An 18,101-nucleotide genomic window follows, 5' to 3' on the forward strand; every position below is an offset into this window, starting at 1 on the left:
GTCTCACATGGCATAGCGGTTCCTTGAGAGTCTCCTCTAGCAGCAATGACGCTGCTGTTTGGTCTATATTTATTTTTCCCTGCAGAGGAAGAAGTTGTCTTCCGCTTTAATTTTGACGGACAGCTTGAGATAACAGGAAGAGGCAGTTAGGTGATTGTTTAGAAACTTTACGTCTGCTTAGATTTGATTACAACATGAGTCAGGACACCTCCAGATGTGAAATTCTTTTGTACTTATCTACATTAACACTCTTCGTTTTCTTCCTTAACTGTAGAGAAGTCATGGAAAAGTCAGTAGGTGACGTTTCGGTGACTTTGTTTCATACACTGTGTGTGTGTGTGTGTGTGTGTGTCATGTCATTGAGGTTGTCCATGTTTCTCACTCATCCCGACAGGCTTATTTTTGTGTGTGTGTGTGTGTGTGTTTTACAAACGTACTTGTGTGCATAGCTTCACAGGTGTGTGTTTTGTCTGCCTTTCAGTGTGTGTGTGTGTGTGTGTGTGTGTGTGTATTCATTAAAGGCGGTGTTAGTCCAGAGAGACGAGCTCTGCTAAAACGCCTGCAGGCTTTAAATCCACCGAGCTTTCACTTCTGTGCTCGTCTCTCGCTCCCTCTCACTCTCTTTCATTTCCCATTGCATTTGAATGTCTCTCGGTTGTGTCTCCATCTCCCAAACATCCTGTCTGTCTCTGTTCTGTCGTCTCCTCCATTGGTAATTCTCAGTCTTTTCCTCTCTCTGTATGTCCAAATGTCTCTCTCCTTAAAACATTATTTTTATCATGTTTCTCTCCTCGTCTCTCAGAAAAACTAGATATCTCTTTTTGTTATTAAGATGGTTTCCCCCATGTCGTCCTTGGACTCCCTGAGAACCAGAGCGGAAAATCTCCTCTTTCCAAAGAGACGAGTGTTTTCTCTTCTGTCATGTTTTCTCATTTCCCCATGTTCTTGCTTTTATTGTTAAAAGACATTTAATATTTCTCTCTCTCTGATAATCAGCTCTTTTCTGGAGAATAAACTTTTTTTTTCATTCAAATTTGACGTCCACACTGTTCGGCAACTTCGGAGCCAATCACAAACAGATTTGTGGAAAAGTTACCTGAAAAAAAACTACTTTTCAGAAAAATAAAAACTTGTTTTTGTTTGTTAGATAGATGAGACTTAATTCTATAAGTCCACAATTTGCAAATGATTTCCCAATAATGACAGTCAGTCAGTCATTGGAAAGTAACTAAGAACATTTAAGCCCCGTTTCCACCAAGCAGTTCGGTTCACTTCTTCAGTTTCCACAGTAAAAGTTGTGGATGGTACCAACGGAAGCGTTCCTTACCGTCCCCATGTTTGGTCCCCCCTCTGTTGGGGTACCTAGCACACAGATCTGTTACTAAAAGGTGGAGCTGTGAACACTGCAGTCTGATTGGTCAGTAGAGGACGGTCACTAACTTCTAGCCTTGCGTCACCAGGCTCTTCACGTACGGGGAAGAGCCTGGTTTCCATTTACTCTGAATTTTGTCTGGATTCTGGTTCCGGTCTAGAGAGTGCATCCGGAATTCACCAAATTCACCAAAGTAAAAGTGTTCACCAAAGTAAACTTTAAATTCTGGCGCACCATCGATTTACAATAAAAGAAAAAGGTTAACTTAATGGCTTGGGGCTTTTCTTGTAAATTATATTCTTTAAATTAAAAAGTTTCAGCGCATTTTTATGAGCTTGGTGCTTTTATTTTGACGAAAAGGCGCATCCATCGAATTCCGGATCCTGTCTCTCTCGCCCTCGTTCCGGTTCCTTACCAAAACGGCCACTAAACGGCCCCAGACTACTAACATCATTCACTGGGCCGACTGCCGGCAACTTTTAAGGTGGAACGTTAACTTGTAATGTTACTCAATGCATGAGTTGATGACGTGAATCCATCAGCACACCTTAAATTTCACTGTGACAACTTTGACCATCACTTTAGTTTTTATATGACACACACTTTTAGTAATGACTTTAAAAATATAGATTAATTTGGAGCGGATTATGTGAAGGTCATATATTCTAATCCTCACTTCCTGTGGGCTACAGCAACACTAAACCCCTGAGCTTGCCTGAGAAGGACTAAATGCACAAAGCTGCTATTTTTAAATATCCCATGGAGAGAGACTCTCACTGCAGCCTGTTCTATTTTGTTGTGAAAATGTGGGCGTGCAGCCTCGTTCTGTGGACGATAAACCAGGTGCAGACTTCCATCTGTGTCACCGCTGATGAGGAAATACAGCGAGTGCTGGACGGAGCAGTGAGTGACAACAACCCCGCCCACATTTAAGAGGACTGTCTGAACACACCGAGGGTCTAGGTACCATGTCTGAAGGCTTACTGCTGGTTCCAAAGGTCCTGGACTGAAAGGGTTTGGTGGGAATGGCGCTTTACTCAAGTACTGTGCTGAAGTACACTTTTGAGGTACTTGTACTTTAATTTTCTGTTCATTTCTACTTTAGAAACATAGTAGAAAAGATAATGACTAAAATGTTTTGAATTTTGTCAAATAAAACTATGAAGGATAAAAATAATTAAAAGGTGAATAAAACATTTTTGTCTCAAGATCTTGAATAGCCGTCAAAATGAACATTACTTTGAGCATCACAAGCTGAGCGCTAGCTAGTTCCATGTTATTGGAGAGAAGGCAGACATCTCTACGGCCGATATGTCCAACACTTTGTAACTCGGTGCTCGAGACAGCTGTGAGACATTCCTTTGCTTTATTGTAAAGACATAATGAGTACAGTCTGTCCTCTGCACATCTCTTTCGCTTTTACCCTGCAGTTCATCTCCCCTCCTCGGGAACAAGATGAGATTTCTCTTTTGTCCATCTTGTCCTTCTGAGATCAACTCAAAGACGAGTATTCTTTCCTTTCCCTGTCTTCCTTTATTTCTGTAAAACCAAGAGAACCCTCTCCTTATGTCTCCGTCCTCACATATCCTCTCTGAGAAATGGGTATTTCCTGTCTTTTTTAGTCTACTGTTCTCATTCCTCCTGCCTCTTTCTTTTCCTCTTTACCTGTCTCTCCTTGAGAAAATGAGCATTCTGTCCTCTGTTCTTTCTTGTCTCTATCTGCAAATCATTCGTTCCCCTTTCTTTGCCTTTCTCTGAGAAAAGACGAATCTCTCTCTTCATCCCTTGTGCAAAGCATTTCTCTGCTTCTCCCTCTTTCTCTGCCTACAAATCACTCCTTCCTGTTCCCTCCCTTTCTTTCTGTGTGAAGAGACGAGTTCACCCTCTATCTCTCTCTTTCTCTGTCTCTCTGTTCTCGAAGTGGAAACGAGGACAGATTGACTTTGAGATCTGACCCGAGCTAAGACCGGCTGTCAGCAGGTAATGATAGAGACTTAGAGAGTGACGCCTTTTCACAGAGAGGGATCACGCCTCGTCCTCCACTTAAAAAGAAGCCTTTTAAAATTTAGATCCCTGTTGAGAGAACAGGCTATCCCTCTAAAATACACCTTGATCGATTCCCTAACTATCCGACTCCTGCAGCAGCGGGAGGACCGAGAGCAGACGTGGAAATAAATCCCACAAAAAAATCAGAGCCTGCAAGCTGCTGCTGCTCTGCAGAAACACAAAAGTGAAGAAAAAGTATTTTTCTCAGCTGAAATCTGCAGCTGTTGGACAACAACATGAAGCCTCCTCTGAAAAACACTTATTTGTGACAAATTTTATGTACTTGAGCCTAAATTCAGCGATCAGTCAGAGACCGAAAAGAAAACATGATGGCCTTTTTCAGGAAACCTTTGGGAACTTTTCCTGCAGTTCACCCACAGGAAGTTGTCTCTGATTTTGGCTTCTGGGTCTCAAAATTTCATGTTCCTGAGGTGGGACTCTCTGATGGACCAGTTAAGTATGCAGGTAGAGTTTATGGTCCAGATTATTGCTGATCCCACCCAACTTTCTCATGCACTTGCACAACTGTAAATCACAAAGTACAACCTGGTTCCTCCTTATTGCTGTCTACTTACATGCAAAAATTGTTTCTTTCACTGGACGAGGAAAATGACTCGACCTATGTAGAGACTCTGGAAAGCTTTGTTGCCCTTGACAAACACAGTTGCGTAACTGAGGCGTAGCTTTTAGCGCTGAACCTTTCTCACTCATCAAACAACAAACCTCCGGACTGTTCTGACTATTTTACCAACGCGGTCTCACTCTGAGGTCTTCAAATATTGATGCTTGGCCACTGACTTCCAATGTCAGACACTGACGAATAAAGCCGTCCTTTCACATTGGCATGATACGCTGTTGGTTGCTGTTGCGGCTTCAGGGGGAAACACGGCAGGACAACAACGAAAGTTAAGGGGGCGGAAGTCCAAGGTGGTGATGGATGGGTGCAACAACAACCAACTTTCACCCTGGAGGCCAGTGTTTGCTTCCTGTAAGACTGTAAAGCCTGTTCTTTTTTCCCACACCCAACCACGTGCATGTGTTAGCTAAAACGTAACCAAGTGTGTTTGTTCTTGAAGGAAAAATACGTCAATTTGAGTTGTGCCCTCCGCCTCTTCCTCAGTTACTGCCACACATACACTCTCATTTTGTGGGAAACTCTGCATTAAGTTACCAGAGAAAAGCACACATAGCAGGCAAGTGCCAAAAAGCATTGGAGAAACACTGATTTGTAACATGAAACTGCTTCAGTCAGTGTTTTTCAGGGTTTAAAGTAACCTTCTGGATGATGACCACTGAAGTAACTCTTACCTGGAAACCTTTCAGCAGGTTGAAATTTGCAATCCTCATTGCTAAACATTTTCTTTAGCGAAACTTGGACACAAAACAGACTGGAACAAGCAAAAGGTAACAATAAACTATTTCATTTCTCTGTAGGGTTCTTTTACAATCTGAGTCAATCAGTGGCAAAAACATGCACTTTTATTGGATGTTAATTGATGGTGTGAACACGCACTGAGTGGTTACACTGTAGCCTGTTTTACTCAATCATTTGAACCAGTTTCAAAACCTGTTGTTCCCACCAGTCCAACTATTGAGTGCCTGCAAAAATACAAAAGACTTTAGTGGACTAAATGAAGTGATCATCTTGGATTATCTTCCAGGAGATACAGAACCATACAAACCAAACCAACATAAAGAGAACTGGACGCTCCTTCTTGTAGTAAAGTAAAAATATTCTCATGCACAAACTCAACAAAAACAAAATTCAGGACAAAAAGAAAATGTTTTTTCTGCCTGTACTTGATGTCCGAACCAAACCACACCTGAAGCTCATCACTGACAAAACACAAACCAGACTTGTCGCTACCCAATTAGGCGGAAAGCTCCACCACATCTGCTAAAACAGAATCATTAGACTGCTGCTCTGAAATCAGCTTCCACACAATCAGCAAACGAGTTCATGAAGCCGCCGAATTAAACCGCCCCAAAGAAAGGCAGATTTCAGAACAATCTGACGGCGAGGATGAAGAGAGAAAAAAAGACACGGAGCACCTCCAGCGCCCCGTAGCCATCCATTTCTGAAAGCCCCCCTTTCAGAGAGGAAATTAATTTTGAAAGAGGAAGAATAAAACGAGCAGCCGAGGTGACCGAAGGTGCTGTATTAGACTACGCTCGACTAAAACCAAGTCATTTAAACCGCTGGCTGCCGGCTCGCCTCCCTGACCTCCCATCCTCACAGCAGACAGAGACGAATAATCTCCCTTCATATTTCACTTCCTTTTTTTCTCGTGTTTTACACATCCTAACCTCCCCCCCTCCTCGTCCTGTCTGACCCCGCCGGGCTGCCGTAGAGTCACTTCCTGATTGCCACTCTGGATGTTCAGAGCTCAGGAACTTTTGGGGAAGGTAATTGAAAAAGTTTCAGGGAGCTTCATGCTTTTCTTTTTTTCTCCGGTGAGGTGTGTGACATGTTTTAGTTTTGTCAGGTGTTATGGTAGCAGTGTCAGCAGGCAGAACTCAAGGAGATTCACAAGCAGGTACAAAGTTCTTAACTGAAATTGCTGAAAGTAGAGACACAAAACAATCGCCAGAAAAAACGTTGTGTGTTTCTGCAAACCAAGAATACCGTACAGCTGTACGTTATTGTGGCCCCCAAGGTGCTGCACCAGAAGGTTAGAGGTTTCCTCCTCAATGTGGACAGTTCATTCTGAAGTCGTCAAATACCACCATTTTATCAGTGATTCACCTTTTACGGTGGTACAATACACCTGTGGGCGGGGTCAGCTTGTAATGCTGCCGGACAGAACCTTTTGTGGTGTTATGAAATGCCACCACTCGGCTGTACGGCACCTGTCCCGGCAGTATGATGCCTGGACGGGTGGCGTCAGGTCATAACACTGCTGGAAGGCACCTAGTGTCACACCATCCACCATCCCCTCCACGTACAAATGGCGACCGGGCAAACAGTGTTCGGATATTCAGCGTGTTCTCAGTGCATGCATACTTCCTAAAATGTTCACCAGCTGTAAACATGCCAGATGTTTACATGTGTACATGAAGTTGTAATGAAACATGAATTCTCCTCAGTTTTTGTGTGAGGAAGTAAAAACTATGACATTGCAGCTGTTGTGGAAACCTTTCCATTTTTCAACAGAAGATAAAACTGCCTTTAGACATATTGGTCTCAAAGTCTTGGGTCGGAGTTGGTGTTTCTCACGGCAACAGTTGACTGACAGCTGAGAGCTGGTTTTGCCAGGAGACGTGCTGTCACCTATCATGCTGTCTACTGACTGGAGGAGTCAGTGTCTGTAACAGCTTTGATACGAGACCTTAGATTTCAATGAACCAACACAGTGTTAGCATCAACATCAGCTGATAGCAACTTAATCAGTCTGTCTCTTTACAACATTCAACGTGTGGACACGTCATGCAGTAGAGTTAGTGTTCCACGAAGGTGCTAATATGTGCAATGATACCAGGTCTGTCTGAAATCTGACGCAAAAGTTAATTTTTTTTACAGACTCGATGCAAATTCTGGACTCAACTAGAGTTACTGCCCCATGGTTGTATGACTCCGCCCACCAGTCCAGTGTCTCTGACAGTCTCCATCCATGTCAGTGAAAACATGGATGCTTCACACACAGAAGATCTATACAATCAGCACAGTTTCAAGATTAGAGTCACTCAATCAATCAATCAATCAGTTTTATTTATAAAGCCCAATATCACAAATCACAATTTGCCTCACAGGGCTTTACAGCATACAACATCCCTCTGTCCTTATGACCCTCGCAGCGGATAAGGAAAAACTCCCAAAAAAAACCCTTTAACGGGGGAAAAAAAAAACGGTAGAAACCTCAGGAAGAGCAACTGAGGAGGGATCCCTCTTCCAGGACGGACAGACGTGCAATAGATGTCGTACAGAACAGATCAGCAATTCACCAATTCAGTATCTGACCAAATGTCTCCCCTTCTGTTCCTGAGATATGATGTTAAAACATGATGATGTCACAGTAGATTCATGACTTAAACTGACATGTGCATATGCATTTTTTGTCAGATTTATACAGTCTTGCTTTCACCTAATTTTTTTTATAAATCTCGATCATTGTGGCGCTGGGCTCACGTGCACAAGCTTCATTCCCACACCCACAGTTCAACATAGATGATGAAGAAACACCCTTAAACATTGCAGTGCAGCAGTGACAGAGCAGCCGTCATTACACACGACTGTGGATATTTGTAGCATCCTTACCGCTATTTAATTATATTTCTGCAAACCATTATCGCAGTAAAATTCTGATATCATTATTATTAAACATCAGAAGGACGATCAGTGATTCATTCACAGCGCTCATGTGGAAACTGACTTTACAAAATGCTCCACAGGATAAAATTACACCATCACTTACAGGGAGGTGAATAAAAATAATGCGGAAATGTATCACTCATAAATGAGTTGAGATCAGCTTAATAAATGCACCTTTGACTGATTAGAGAATGCAGTGTAAGCTACACAAACAACCTTAAAACAATGTGTCCTGTCTCTCAGCTAATATGTAATCTCCTCCTTCATATCAGCCAAAGCTATCTTGGGTAAAACCGTGTGTACGCCTGCTATGAAGAATGCGTGACGTACGCACATTCTTCCTTTATAAATGCCACTGTCTGTGTGGAAAAGACGTACGCATGGTTTTTGTGCGCACACGTCTTTTCTGCATCGGCCCCTCGAGGCCTTACAAAGTTTGGAAACTGTTCTGGCAGCAAAACACTGCAGTGGTCACATTTGTGTAAATAAAGAACATTCACGCAAGGTTTTGTGCGAACGCAGCTCCCTTTCAGGATGAAGTGACACCTTAAAGCAACAGAGAGCACTCAGAGCGTTAAAACAAATGAGCACATTGCTCACTGTATCTGACTGTAATCAGCTGCAGCAGACAGGATTTGATCCCATCAGCATGTTGTCCTCGCTGTGCGGTTGTTATTATTTGGCGTTCCGCCTAAACGCCTTCACTGCCTCCGACACGCCATGAAACGCTGTGCAGCTCTGAACGCCTCCTCAGCTTTTACCACCACAGTAAAGATCTGACTGCAGCAACAAACAGCACGCCGCAAATCATCCGGACAGCCACTAAACAGGGACACCAAGTCTCTGCCTCTGAGTGTGTGTGTGTGTGTGTGTGTCGGTCGGAGAGGCAGAGTGTATTATGCCTCCTGACAAGGGTAATAAGATTGTAGAGTTGCTGCTGTGAGGAAACTTTTCAAAGATACAGCAGAGCAAAGATTCTTTAAGTGGCCTTTAACTTTCAAAGTTAAATCTAGAAATACTGCTGCTGCAATATTCCTCTTACACAAATACACAGGAGAAGACTGTCTGCAGGACTAACGACACACCGTCATTCCCAACTCTAAAAATCAAAAGCCAAAATCAAAAAATCAATCGGCGTGTCAATTCATGTTCCTAACACACATTGTGTCTTTTCAAAATAAACTTCTGTTTTTACAGCAAATGAACAGTTTCTGCTTGTTAAATGCAGACACTCTTTTTCAAAATAAACTCACAACATAGGTGAAAAACTTTTTAGTTTTCCTTCCACAGGTTCAGGCAACAAAAGCATGTGATTAGGTTACAAACCACCACGGTTTAAAACAAGTACGTTTGTCACTAATGTAATCTAGCGTCATGTGACATACATCACCAGTATAGTGTGCTAAATATACCAGCAAACCACGTCGTTATTATTAAAACAACTCGATTGACTTTTGGTTTCACACAAGCGGCGGGCTCCAAGGTGAGTCAGTTTTGCCCGGAGGGTCAACAAATGTCGCCGCCTGGGTCGTCTCATACCACCGCTGAAGGTTGACTTCTTTGCATCAGTGTCTGACGCTTGGAGGGTAGAAACGCTTACCTTAAGTAACTGGAAATAGTCCCATATTTCAGTTTTGTCAGGAGGAAAGATGACAGAACAGTATTGCCGCAGGAAGTCGTACTACTGCTAAAAACGTGTCTTCAAACCTGCCGTCTGAAACACCAACCACGACCGACAGCCCAACAACATGAAGCTCCAGGAAATACACCCCACCAAAGGTTAGCCCTACACGGCCGTGGACATCACCTGTAGCTCTACACTGGCTCAACAACCCAAACTGGATTTTTTGTAGTCATGGACAGCGGCAGCTACAAAAAACTAATGAAGCTTGTGGTTGGATTTGTGGTGGTTGAAATGCTGCTCCACAAATGACTCTACGTCTGTCAGGCAGATCTTTGGGAAAACACCAGTCACAGACAACTGAAGACCCACAGGTTAAATCTAGCCTTAGCTACACTTACTGGTGGTTACACTGACACTCACACAGAGACACACATGATTTTTTGGGGGATACACAATTACGAATTCCATGGTGTGTAATGGAAAAGTAATATAAGGAGTAGTGTAACGAATTCCTGTTGGCAGGGAGTAATAAGTAAAGTAATATTATTACTTTTGAAAAGAGTAGCGAGTAATGAATTACATTTGTGGAGTGACGAGCCCAACACTGGTCAGGAGAGAGACTGGGTTCAGACATAATGCTGTCAAACATGTCTGGAAAGTCTCATCCAACATGTCACAGGATGTGCTGACAGCAGATTCAGTTGCCATGGAAATGTCTGAACATCTATATTTCAGTGGCAACTGGGATACACTAAGACACTCCAGAACAAGCACATAATTAAATCTTGAGTTGATTTCTTTTTCATAAACTGCTGCTTTTAAAGATCAAGAATGTCCCTGTAATGATCAATACATTGACCTGATTGTCCAATCAGTGCAGAGTGTGTAGTCAGGTGGTGACGGTACTCACAGTCCAGGTGACACTGTCTGATTCCCTCCACGTCTTCAGCATGAATGAACTGGTAACACCTCTTCCCCACGATGTCCACTGGCGTCAGGTCCATGTAGTCGCTGATCCTGAAACAAAATGAACAACATGTGATCATGTGCAGACTCTACGGAGATCGTTGTGGCATTTTCTTTACCAGGTTCTCTAAAGAAATATGAACATGATATTTTCTACACCCAGGCCATAAGCAACCTTTTGCTGCAATATGATATGACACTAGACGGGGTTAGTTACACTGGCTCTAATTTTAAACTGTTCAGAGCAAAAGTAAATTGGTTCAGAACCCAAAACGTAGATAGAAAAAGTAGGTAGAGCCAAACCATGATGTTTTTTTTTCTTAAACCATACCACGTGCTTTTGCAACCCAGTCTCCCTCTAAAGTTGTCAAAAACAGCCCTTGGTCAGTGACTTCTGGTGTCAGACACCAGCAAAAAAGGTTGTCATTTTACATTGGCATGATACGCCGCCAGAGGCTGTTATTGTCTAACAGTGTCTGACGACATCAAGGAGAAACGCGGCAGGACAACAACAGAGTAGGGCTGGTGGGACGGGGTTGGATGGGTCCAACAACCACCGATGGTCACAAGGGAAGCCAGTTTTTCACTTCCCTTTAGATTCTAAAGCCAAACCCTGTTCTTTGTTCCTACCACATGCGTTTGTTGTTGAAGGAAAAAAAACATTGGCGGTGTTGTACCGACGTAGCGCTTTTATTTTGAAAGAGACTTTAGGCTGCAGTTGACACGGCATCCCAGTACGTCAACAACCAACACACCCAGGGTATCTTGCGCGTCACATCTCAATGTGGAAAATCCATGACTAAATGTCAATATGTGACGAGGTCACAGTGACGGCCAGTTTCCACCAGATGCGTGTTGGTTGCGTCTCTGCTCCGGCACGGCAGTGGAGCCGATAGGATTCAATTCTAGTCAATGTGCGCGTTTCCACCAGCTGCGGCTGGTGCACAATGCAGCAATTCCGCACAGAGCAGATCGTGCGGGGCAGAAAGTCATGCACAGAAACAAAATAAAACATCCGGTTAATTTTCAAAATAAAATACACAGTGTTCACGGCGGATCATATTTCCCTGCACTACACCTTGAAAACTACATAATGGGCAGAGGCAGGCCTGAAGACAACAGGTCAGAGGTTTCCAGACATCATTTCACCCCGGTGACACCATGGACGAGGAGATGTTAATCATGGCAGAGCACCCAGATGTCTTCCGGCGGAGCCGCACCGCTCCGTACAGCAAACGCAGCCGGTGGGTATTGAAGGACGGCGGAGCACGCAGCAGATAACCAGCGCTGCCGTTCCGCAATGGACACGCATCCAGTGGAAATCTGGCGTGACAACGTGTTGGCTTTTGTTACCTAAACATAACCATATGCTTTTGTTGACAGGTCCTAGCATTTGTTGCGTCCTGGAATGTCAACTGCAGACACAGGAGGATACCTAGTGTATAATATGTAAACGTTAAAGTCCACTGACAAAGCGGCGATATGTGACAACTTGGGATGAGAACGTGTTGGCATTGTACGCTTCTGAAAACCCCAGATACGTAACATTTGTATGTATTTATTTAATTTTTAAAGATATTTTTTGGGCATTTTTTAGCCTTTAATGGATAGGACAGACAAGTGTGAAAGGGGGAGAGAGGGAGAGGGAGTGACATGCAGCAAAGGGCCACAGGCTGGAGTCGAACCCAGGCCGCTGCGGCAACAGCCTTGTACATGGGGCACCTGCTCTACCACTAAGCCACCGACGCCCCGTATGTTTTTATTTAGAGGATACATTTAAACTTAACATTTCAGCAACAAGGCGGTTAACATGTGGTCAGGTTTAGGCACAAAAAACCCTTTGTAATGGTCGGGAAAAGATCATGTTCTGGTCTAAAATACAGGGTGTTCGTGACACTATCTCAATCGGAAAACCAGCCATGGGTCACTACAAAACACCCTCCTTTGGTTTCTGAAAAGCCGCTGGACACAGCAATGTCTTGCTAAGTCACGACCAGTGTTGTTGTTTGTTGGTCTCGAACAGCAGTCTGCAACTTGGCAGGTGTCTCTCCAAGGTGACACGCCAACCACCAATCCCTCCACCTCCCAATGACAAAGTCATAAAACGTACAAATGTAACATATTCATGGTTAACAGAAACATACAGTGCCAACAAATTCCTCTGGCGACTGGACTGTGTGTCCATGCCTGCACCCCAGTTACCTGCATGTTGTGAAACTTTAACATATTTAACTTGTCACCCTGGGACACTTTTCTCTGCACAGTTCTAGTGCTCAGCCATTAAAAAAAAAAAAACTGATTCAGAGAAGAAAAAAAAAGCTAATAACTCAACAACAGAGACTGAAGCGCGTCTGTCTATTGTACAGGTAACACACATCAGCTTTAAAAGGTTTAATTTGAACAAATTCGCCACAGGATAGACAGAACAATTTCCCCGGTATCATTCTGATGGGTTGGGGGGGAGACTAATGTCTGGCAGGCAGATAACAGCACACTCTGTTCTTTAGAAAAAAAACATGCTCCCATTTTCTCATTCTCTTAGAAACTCATCCTCAAAATGGGGCTGTAATGGGAGCGACGCTTGTCTGTTCGCCGCCGAGATGCTTTCTGTCGCTCCGCATTGAATATCATCATCTGCCTCGCATTGTGTCCCGTTTTCCATCCACAAAAAAAGCAATCTGTCTACTATCATTTTTTCCTTCCTCTCTTTTTATAATAAAACATGAAGTTTTTTTTTTTTTTTTTTTTTTTTTTTGTGCCTGATATGAATCTCCCCCGGTCGGCCGGTTAACTCCTGAGCGAGATCCTGATGCCTATCTGCTTTATCTGGACAGAGCGAAGGAGCTAGATCCATCAGCAACATATTTCACTGTTAAACCAGGGAGGATTGGGTCAGACTTCCTCATGAATAAGAAGCTCCGACAAGGGAGACAACTTTTCTTTTTCTCCCTTGAACGGGAGCGGCTGTGAAACATGAATGCAGAAACAGTAAAATGGAGTTTTATGTTTGACATTGGTGCTCTAAAAAATGGATATTTAGAATTTGTTTCTTAAAACAAAAAGATAAAAAAAATCTTGACAGCAACACACGAGAGCTCAGGTCGGCCAGAACAAACAGACTATCTGGTTCTTGGTTTTTGTGGTTTCACAGAAAATAAAATTTCAGTAAGAGGCTTTCACAAGGTGCAGAAACATTTCGGCTGAAAGCACGTCTCCATTAGAGTACATCTTTCAACAGCGTGCTTCCACATCTCATCTCTCCAGATCTTACCCAGCTGGCATTATAGTTAAGTCGCTGGTTTGAGCTTAAGTTTGTCTCAGCCAAAAAGTTGCACATGAACACATGGCAAAGACTACAGCAGACGACCAACCAGCATGTACGTTCTGCGCCTGAGTGAGAGGAAATGACTCTCCCAACGGCAGCAGATGGTTGTCGTCAGTAATCGTCATTCAGAAAGAGAAAGTGGAAGATCATCTTGATGCTAGTTAACCAGTTAGCACATTAACAACACAGTGAACAATAACACAAACCATTAAAAAAGAGCTCAGTGGATAAAAAAAAAAAATAGTACTTTCTGTAACAACTTTGTTTTGGTCTCACTCCCCTTTTGACTTTAGCTTTTTGTTTACTTTCCTCACTTCCGTTGCTTGTAACGCATTACCACACACTCCTGAACAAAAGAAATCGCTTGTATGCTGATGTCTCGTTAGCTAACTAGTTACTTAGCAGAAATTATGTTACTACTGATTTTCAAATGGCAGTCCTGCATTTTGATAGCATACAATACCTGAAATTTAACTAATATCCAGCACTGAAGATGCTGCAGTTGTAATGGCTCCTCTGATATCAGCAGGGTAGGAGCATGGGTTGCTAACGTTAGCCTACGGAGCACTGCTAGTGACCTGGTAATGATGCAGTGTTCTTTGTTTCTGATTACCTGTTTGATCAATTGATAGTGTGAAACTTAAGCTGTGAACAAATTGCGAGTGTTCATGCTTTTGGCAAATGTTATTGTGATAATGTCATTATTGCAATAGTTACTTATCAGTGACTATTAATGATGTATCAGGTTCTTAAAGGGTTGTCTAAGTAAAGGGAAAAAGAGGGCGACTTGGAATAAAGGGTAAGGGTAAAAACATTTAACAGTTGAAGATTAAAGGTGTCAGCGCTCTCTGGTGGACAAACTTTGTAATGCCAACACTTTCTAAATGAACTCAAATGTACTTTCACATCTCTCTAATGCAATTTCTTATATGTGAAGCAATGTATCTGCCGAGTCAATTCTTCAGTCTCGCTCCATTTTTCATAGCTTATGACAAGCGAAATATTCATTCATCCACACAAGTGCTTTCATGATAAAAAGGACCTCATTTCAAGATCACAAAAAAGCAAGAAAGTGCTCTTAAAAACATGAAACCCATAAAACCTTCAGAAAAACTGCAGCCACCTGCTAACTTATAATTCAGTTTGAATTTTGACTTTCTGTCCAATTTGACTTTCACCTCCTACCTGTTCTCACAGTAGACGATCTTGAGGTCCATGTTGACTCGGGTGACGAACATTTGACAGTCGATGCGAACTTCGTTGATGGTCGGCGGCGGGAGGGCGTGAGCCACCACCACCATCCCCATGATCTGATTGGGCACCGAGCGGCTGTGCGTCAAAGCCATCCTGATGCGCAGACGCCCCGTGACGTGGATCACCTGACCAGGATAAAAAACACAGACAGAGGGGTCAGGGGGTTTAAAGACGACAGGATTGATAGATAGAAAGATAGATTGATTAGACAATCATAAAATACACATAAAACTGCTTCATCTGAAGACAGTTATCAGACACATCTACAACTGTTGAGGATTAAATTACACAATAAAGACACAGGTTTATTTCCAAAGTGATCCTCTGGGGGGTGCAAGATGGGTCAGGTAAGACCAACCATCCATTAAATTACATACAGAAATAAAAGACACATAAAAGGACAAGTTCCTACTTCTAGGGTCATGGGCACTTTGCTTCAGTCAGTTTTAGAGATGTTGGAAGTTTATTCCATTCAATAGCAGCCATATATATAAAAAGGTGTTTCTGCCTATTGAACATTTAAATCTGAAAAGAATAAAATCTGTTCAACAGGAAGAGAGATATGAAGTTTCAGTGTCAAAGAGAGGGGTCGTAACGAGACATGTAAACCATGAAAACTATACAATTTCTCAGTCTGTGCTCTCGTCCCAATTTTATGTCAAGGGGTGTCGAGATTCTCTAAATCCACAATTGGATTTGACTTTCAATTTCAAGGTCACAATTTTTTTTCTGAATTCTATTTAAAGATTTTGCAGCACTAAAGGCTGCCATTGTTCAACATGTTCTCATACCAAGTCGCCACTTTGTTAGTGGACTTTCATGTCTACAAATTAAGCGCTAGGTATCTTCCCGCATCTGTGGTTGACATGCCAGGACGCCACAACCAACGCTGGGTCATCAACAAAAGCACAAGGTTAGATTTAGAAAAAAAAATCATGGTTTTTCTAAAAGGAGTCTGGCTTTGAAGAGATCAATATAACAACTTTAGTTCCCGTCAAAATCGCTGTCTGACAGAAAGGTAAAGCAGTGAAAATACTCTCAGTAAAGCATAGACCTAAACTGATATTGTTTGTGTTAGGCAGGAATTTTTTTAGGTGACAAAAATATGTTATATTGCCGACCCCGTCCACATCAGTACAATGTTGAGCTTCCGTGTCAGACTTCTGTCGACTTGGGGTGACTGGCGGTGTGCCGACTGCCATCTACTGTTGCTAATACATTGATTATGGAGAAGTACCTCATACAACCCCACTTTAATGTGTTGTTTTTTGCAATAAAACAAGTTATGATTATGCAGGGCTTGTAAATTTGCTTAAGTGGCCACTACCTTTTATATTTAAATGTACAGGAATAGAATCTGTCCTGAAAGTCATTGATCACAGACTGAATTCAGCAGCAGAGGTCAGTGCAGATAAAGACAAGGTGAACTGAGGAGAACTTTAGGGTAATTTTACCTCTCTTTTACTACATTTTTTGTTCTTTCCCTGAACACACTCGAGGGATGAAGTGAATGAGACAGAGACAGAGGAGAGGTGGAAACAGAGGAGATGACAGACAGAGGGAGAGTGAAGGGTGTTAATTATCCAGAGCTTTAAACTCGTGTGAAGCTTCAAAAGTCTGTCGGACGAGACGGATCTGCGAGAAATGTTAATCAGCTGCTGCTCGCCGGGGAAATGTTTGCTTGTCTTTTAAATGTGGTGTCACTTCCCCTTTCTTTGGATGAGGGTCAAACAGACGTTGGGTGTCGATGCTCCCCTACCTCCTTTATGTACTTGTGTCTTGTTTACGTGTGTATGCCCCCCGTCTTTATCTGTTTTTACTGACAGCTGCTGTTTGAATTACTGTTGTTAAAGGGAAACTTTTACCAATTTGCAAACAGATTTATCAGTGCAGTGTGTGCTGATAAACGATGTTTGGCCTTTCGACATGCCTGGAGTCGACTGATACGCTGAGGGAGGTCTGCCATATTGTTGCCGGGGAATGAGCAGGAAGCAGTGAGCGTCCAGAGCTCATTTGTAGGCAGAGATCCACCGGTTTTGACCTGTACACACTGCGGTGACACAGAGCTGGTTTAGGTTCCACTTTACCTACCCATATAACTACACTGAACAAAAATATAAACGCAACACTTTTGTTTTTGCTTCCATTTTTCATGAGCTGAACTCAAAGATCTAAAACATTTTCTATATACACAAAAGACCATTTCTCACAAATATTGTTCACAAATCTGTCTAAATCTGTGTTAGTGAGCACTTCTCCTTTGCCGAGATAATCCATCCCACCTCACAGGTGTGGCATATCAAGATGCTGATTAGACAGCATGAATATTGCACAGGTGTGCCTTAGGCTGGCCACAATAAAAGGCCACTCTGAAATGTGCAGTTCTGCTTTATTGGGGGGGTCTGGGGGGGTCAGAAAACCAGTCAGTATCTGGTGTGACCACCATTTGCCTCGCGCAGTGCAACACATCTCTTTCGCAACGAGTTGATCAGGTTGTTGATTGTGGCCTGTGGAATGTTGGTCCACTCCTCTTCAATGGCTGTGCGAAGTTGCTGGATATTGGCAGGAACTGGAACACGCTGTCGTATACGCCGATCCAGAGCATCCCAAACATACTCAATGGGTGACATGTCCGGTGAGTATGCTGGCCATGCAAGAACTGGGATGTTTTCAGCTTCCAGGAATTGTGTACAGATTCTTGCAACATGGGGCCGTGCATTATCATGCTGCAACATGAGGTGATGGTCGTGGATGAATGGCACAACAATGAGCCATACCATAACCCCACTGCCACCATGGGCCACTCAATCCACAACGTTGACATCGGCAAACCGCTCACCCACACGACGCCACACACGCTGTCTGCCATCTGCCCTGAACAGTGAAAACCGGGATTCATCTGTGAAGAGAACACCTCTCCAACGTGCCAGACGCCATCGAATGTGAGCATTTGCCCACTCAAGTCGGTTACGACAACAAACTGCAGTCAGGTCGAGACCCTGATGAGGACGACAAGCGTGCAGATGAGCTTCCCTGAGACGGTTTCTGACAGTTTGTGCAGAAATTCTTTGGTTATGCAAACCGATTGTTGCAGCAGCTGTCCGGGTGGCTGGTCTCAGACGATCTTGGAGGTGAACATGCTGGATGTGGAGGTCCTGGGCTGGTGTGGTTACACGTGGTCTGCAGTTGTGAGGCCGGTGGGATG

At 43.2% G+C, this 18,101-nt stretch overlaps 1 protein-coding gene across 4 annotated transcripts in view; it reads right to left on the reverse strand.

Moving 5' to 3' along the window:
* The window catches only part of npas3 (neuronal PAS domain protein 3), a 470,885-nt gene that overhangs the window by 22,399 nt on the left and 430,385 nt on the right, over nt 1–18,101 (reverse strand). For all 4 annotated transcript variants that reach the window (XM_033642411.2, XM_078175360.1, XM_078175359.1 and 1 more), the window contains 2 exons: nt 14,828–15,021; nt 10,262–10,368 (listed from right to left, as the gene is read on the reverse strand). In XM_033642411.2, coding sequence (XP_033498302.1) covers nt 10,262–10,368; nt 14,828–15,021 — 301 coding nt within the window. The remainder of the gene's footprint in view (nt 1–10,261; nt 10,369–14,827; nt 15,022–18,101) is intronic.

The sequence above is a fragment of the Epinephelus lanceolatus genome, chromosome 15 (assembly GCF_041903045.1).
Source record: "Epinephelus lanceolatus isolate andai-2023 chromosome 15, ASM4190304v1, whole genome shotgun sequence".
Lineage (NCBI taxonomy): Eukaryota > Metazoa > Chordata > Actinopteri > Perciformes > Serranidae > Epinephelus > Epinephelus lanceolatus.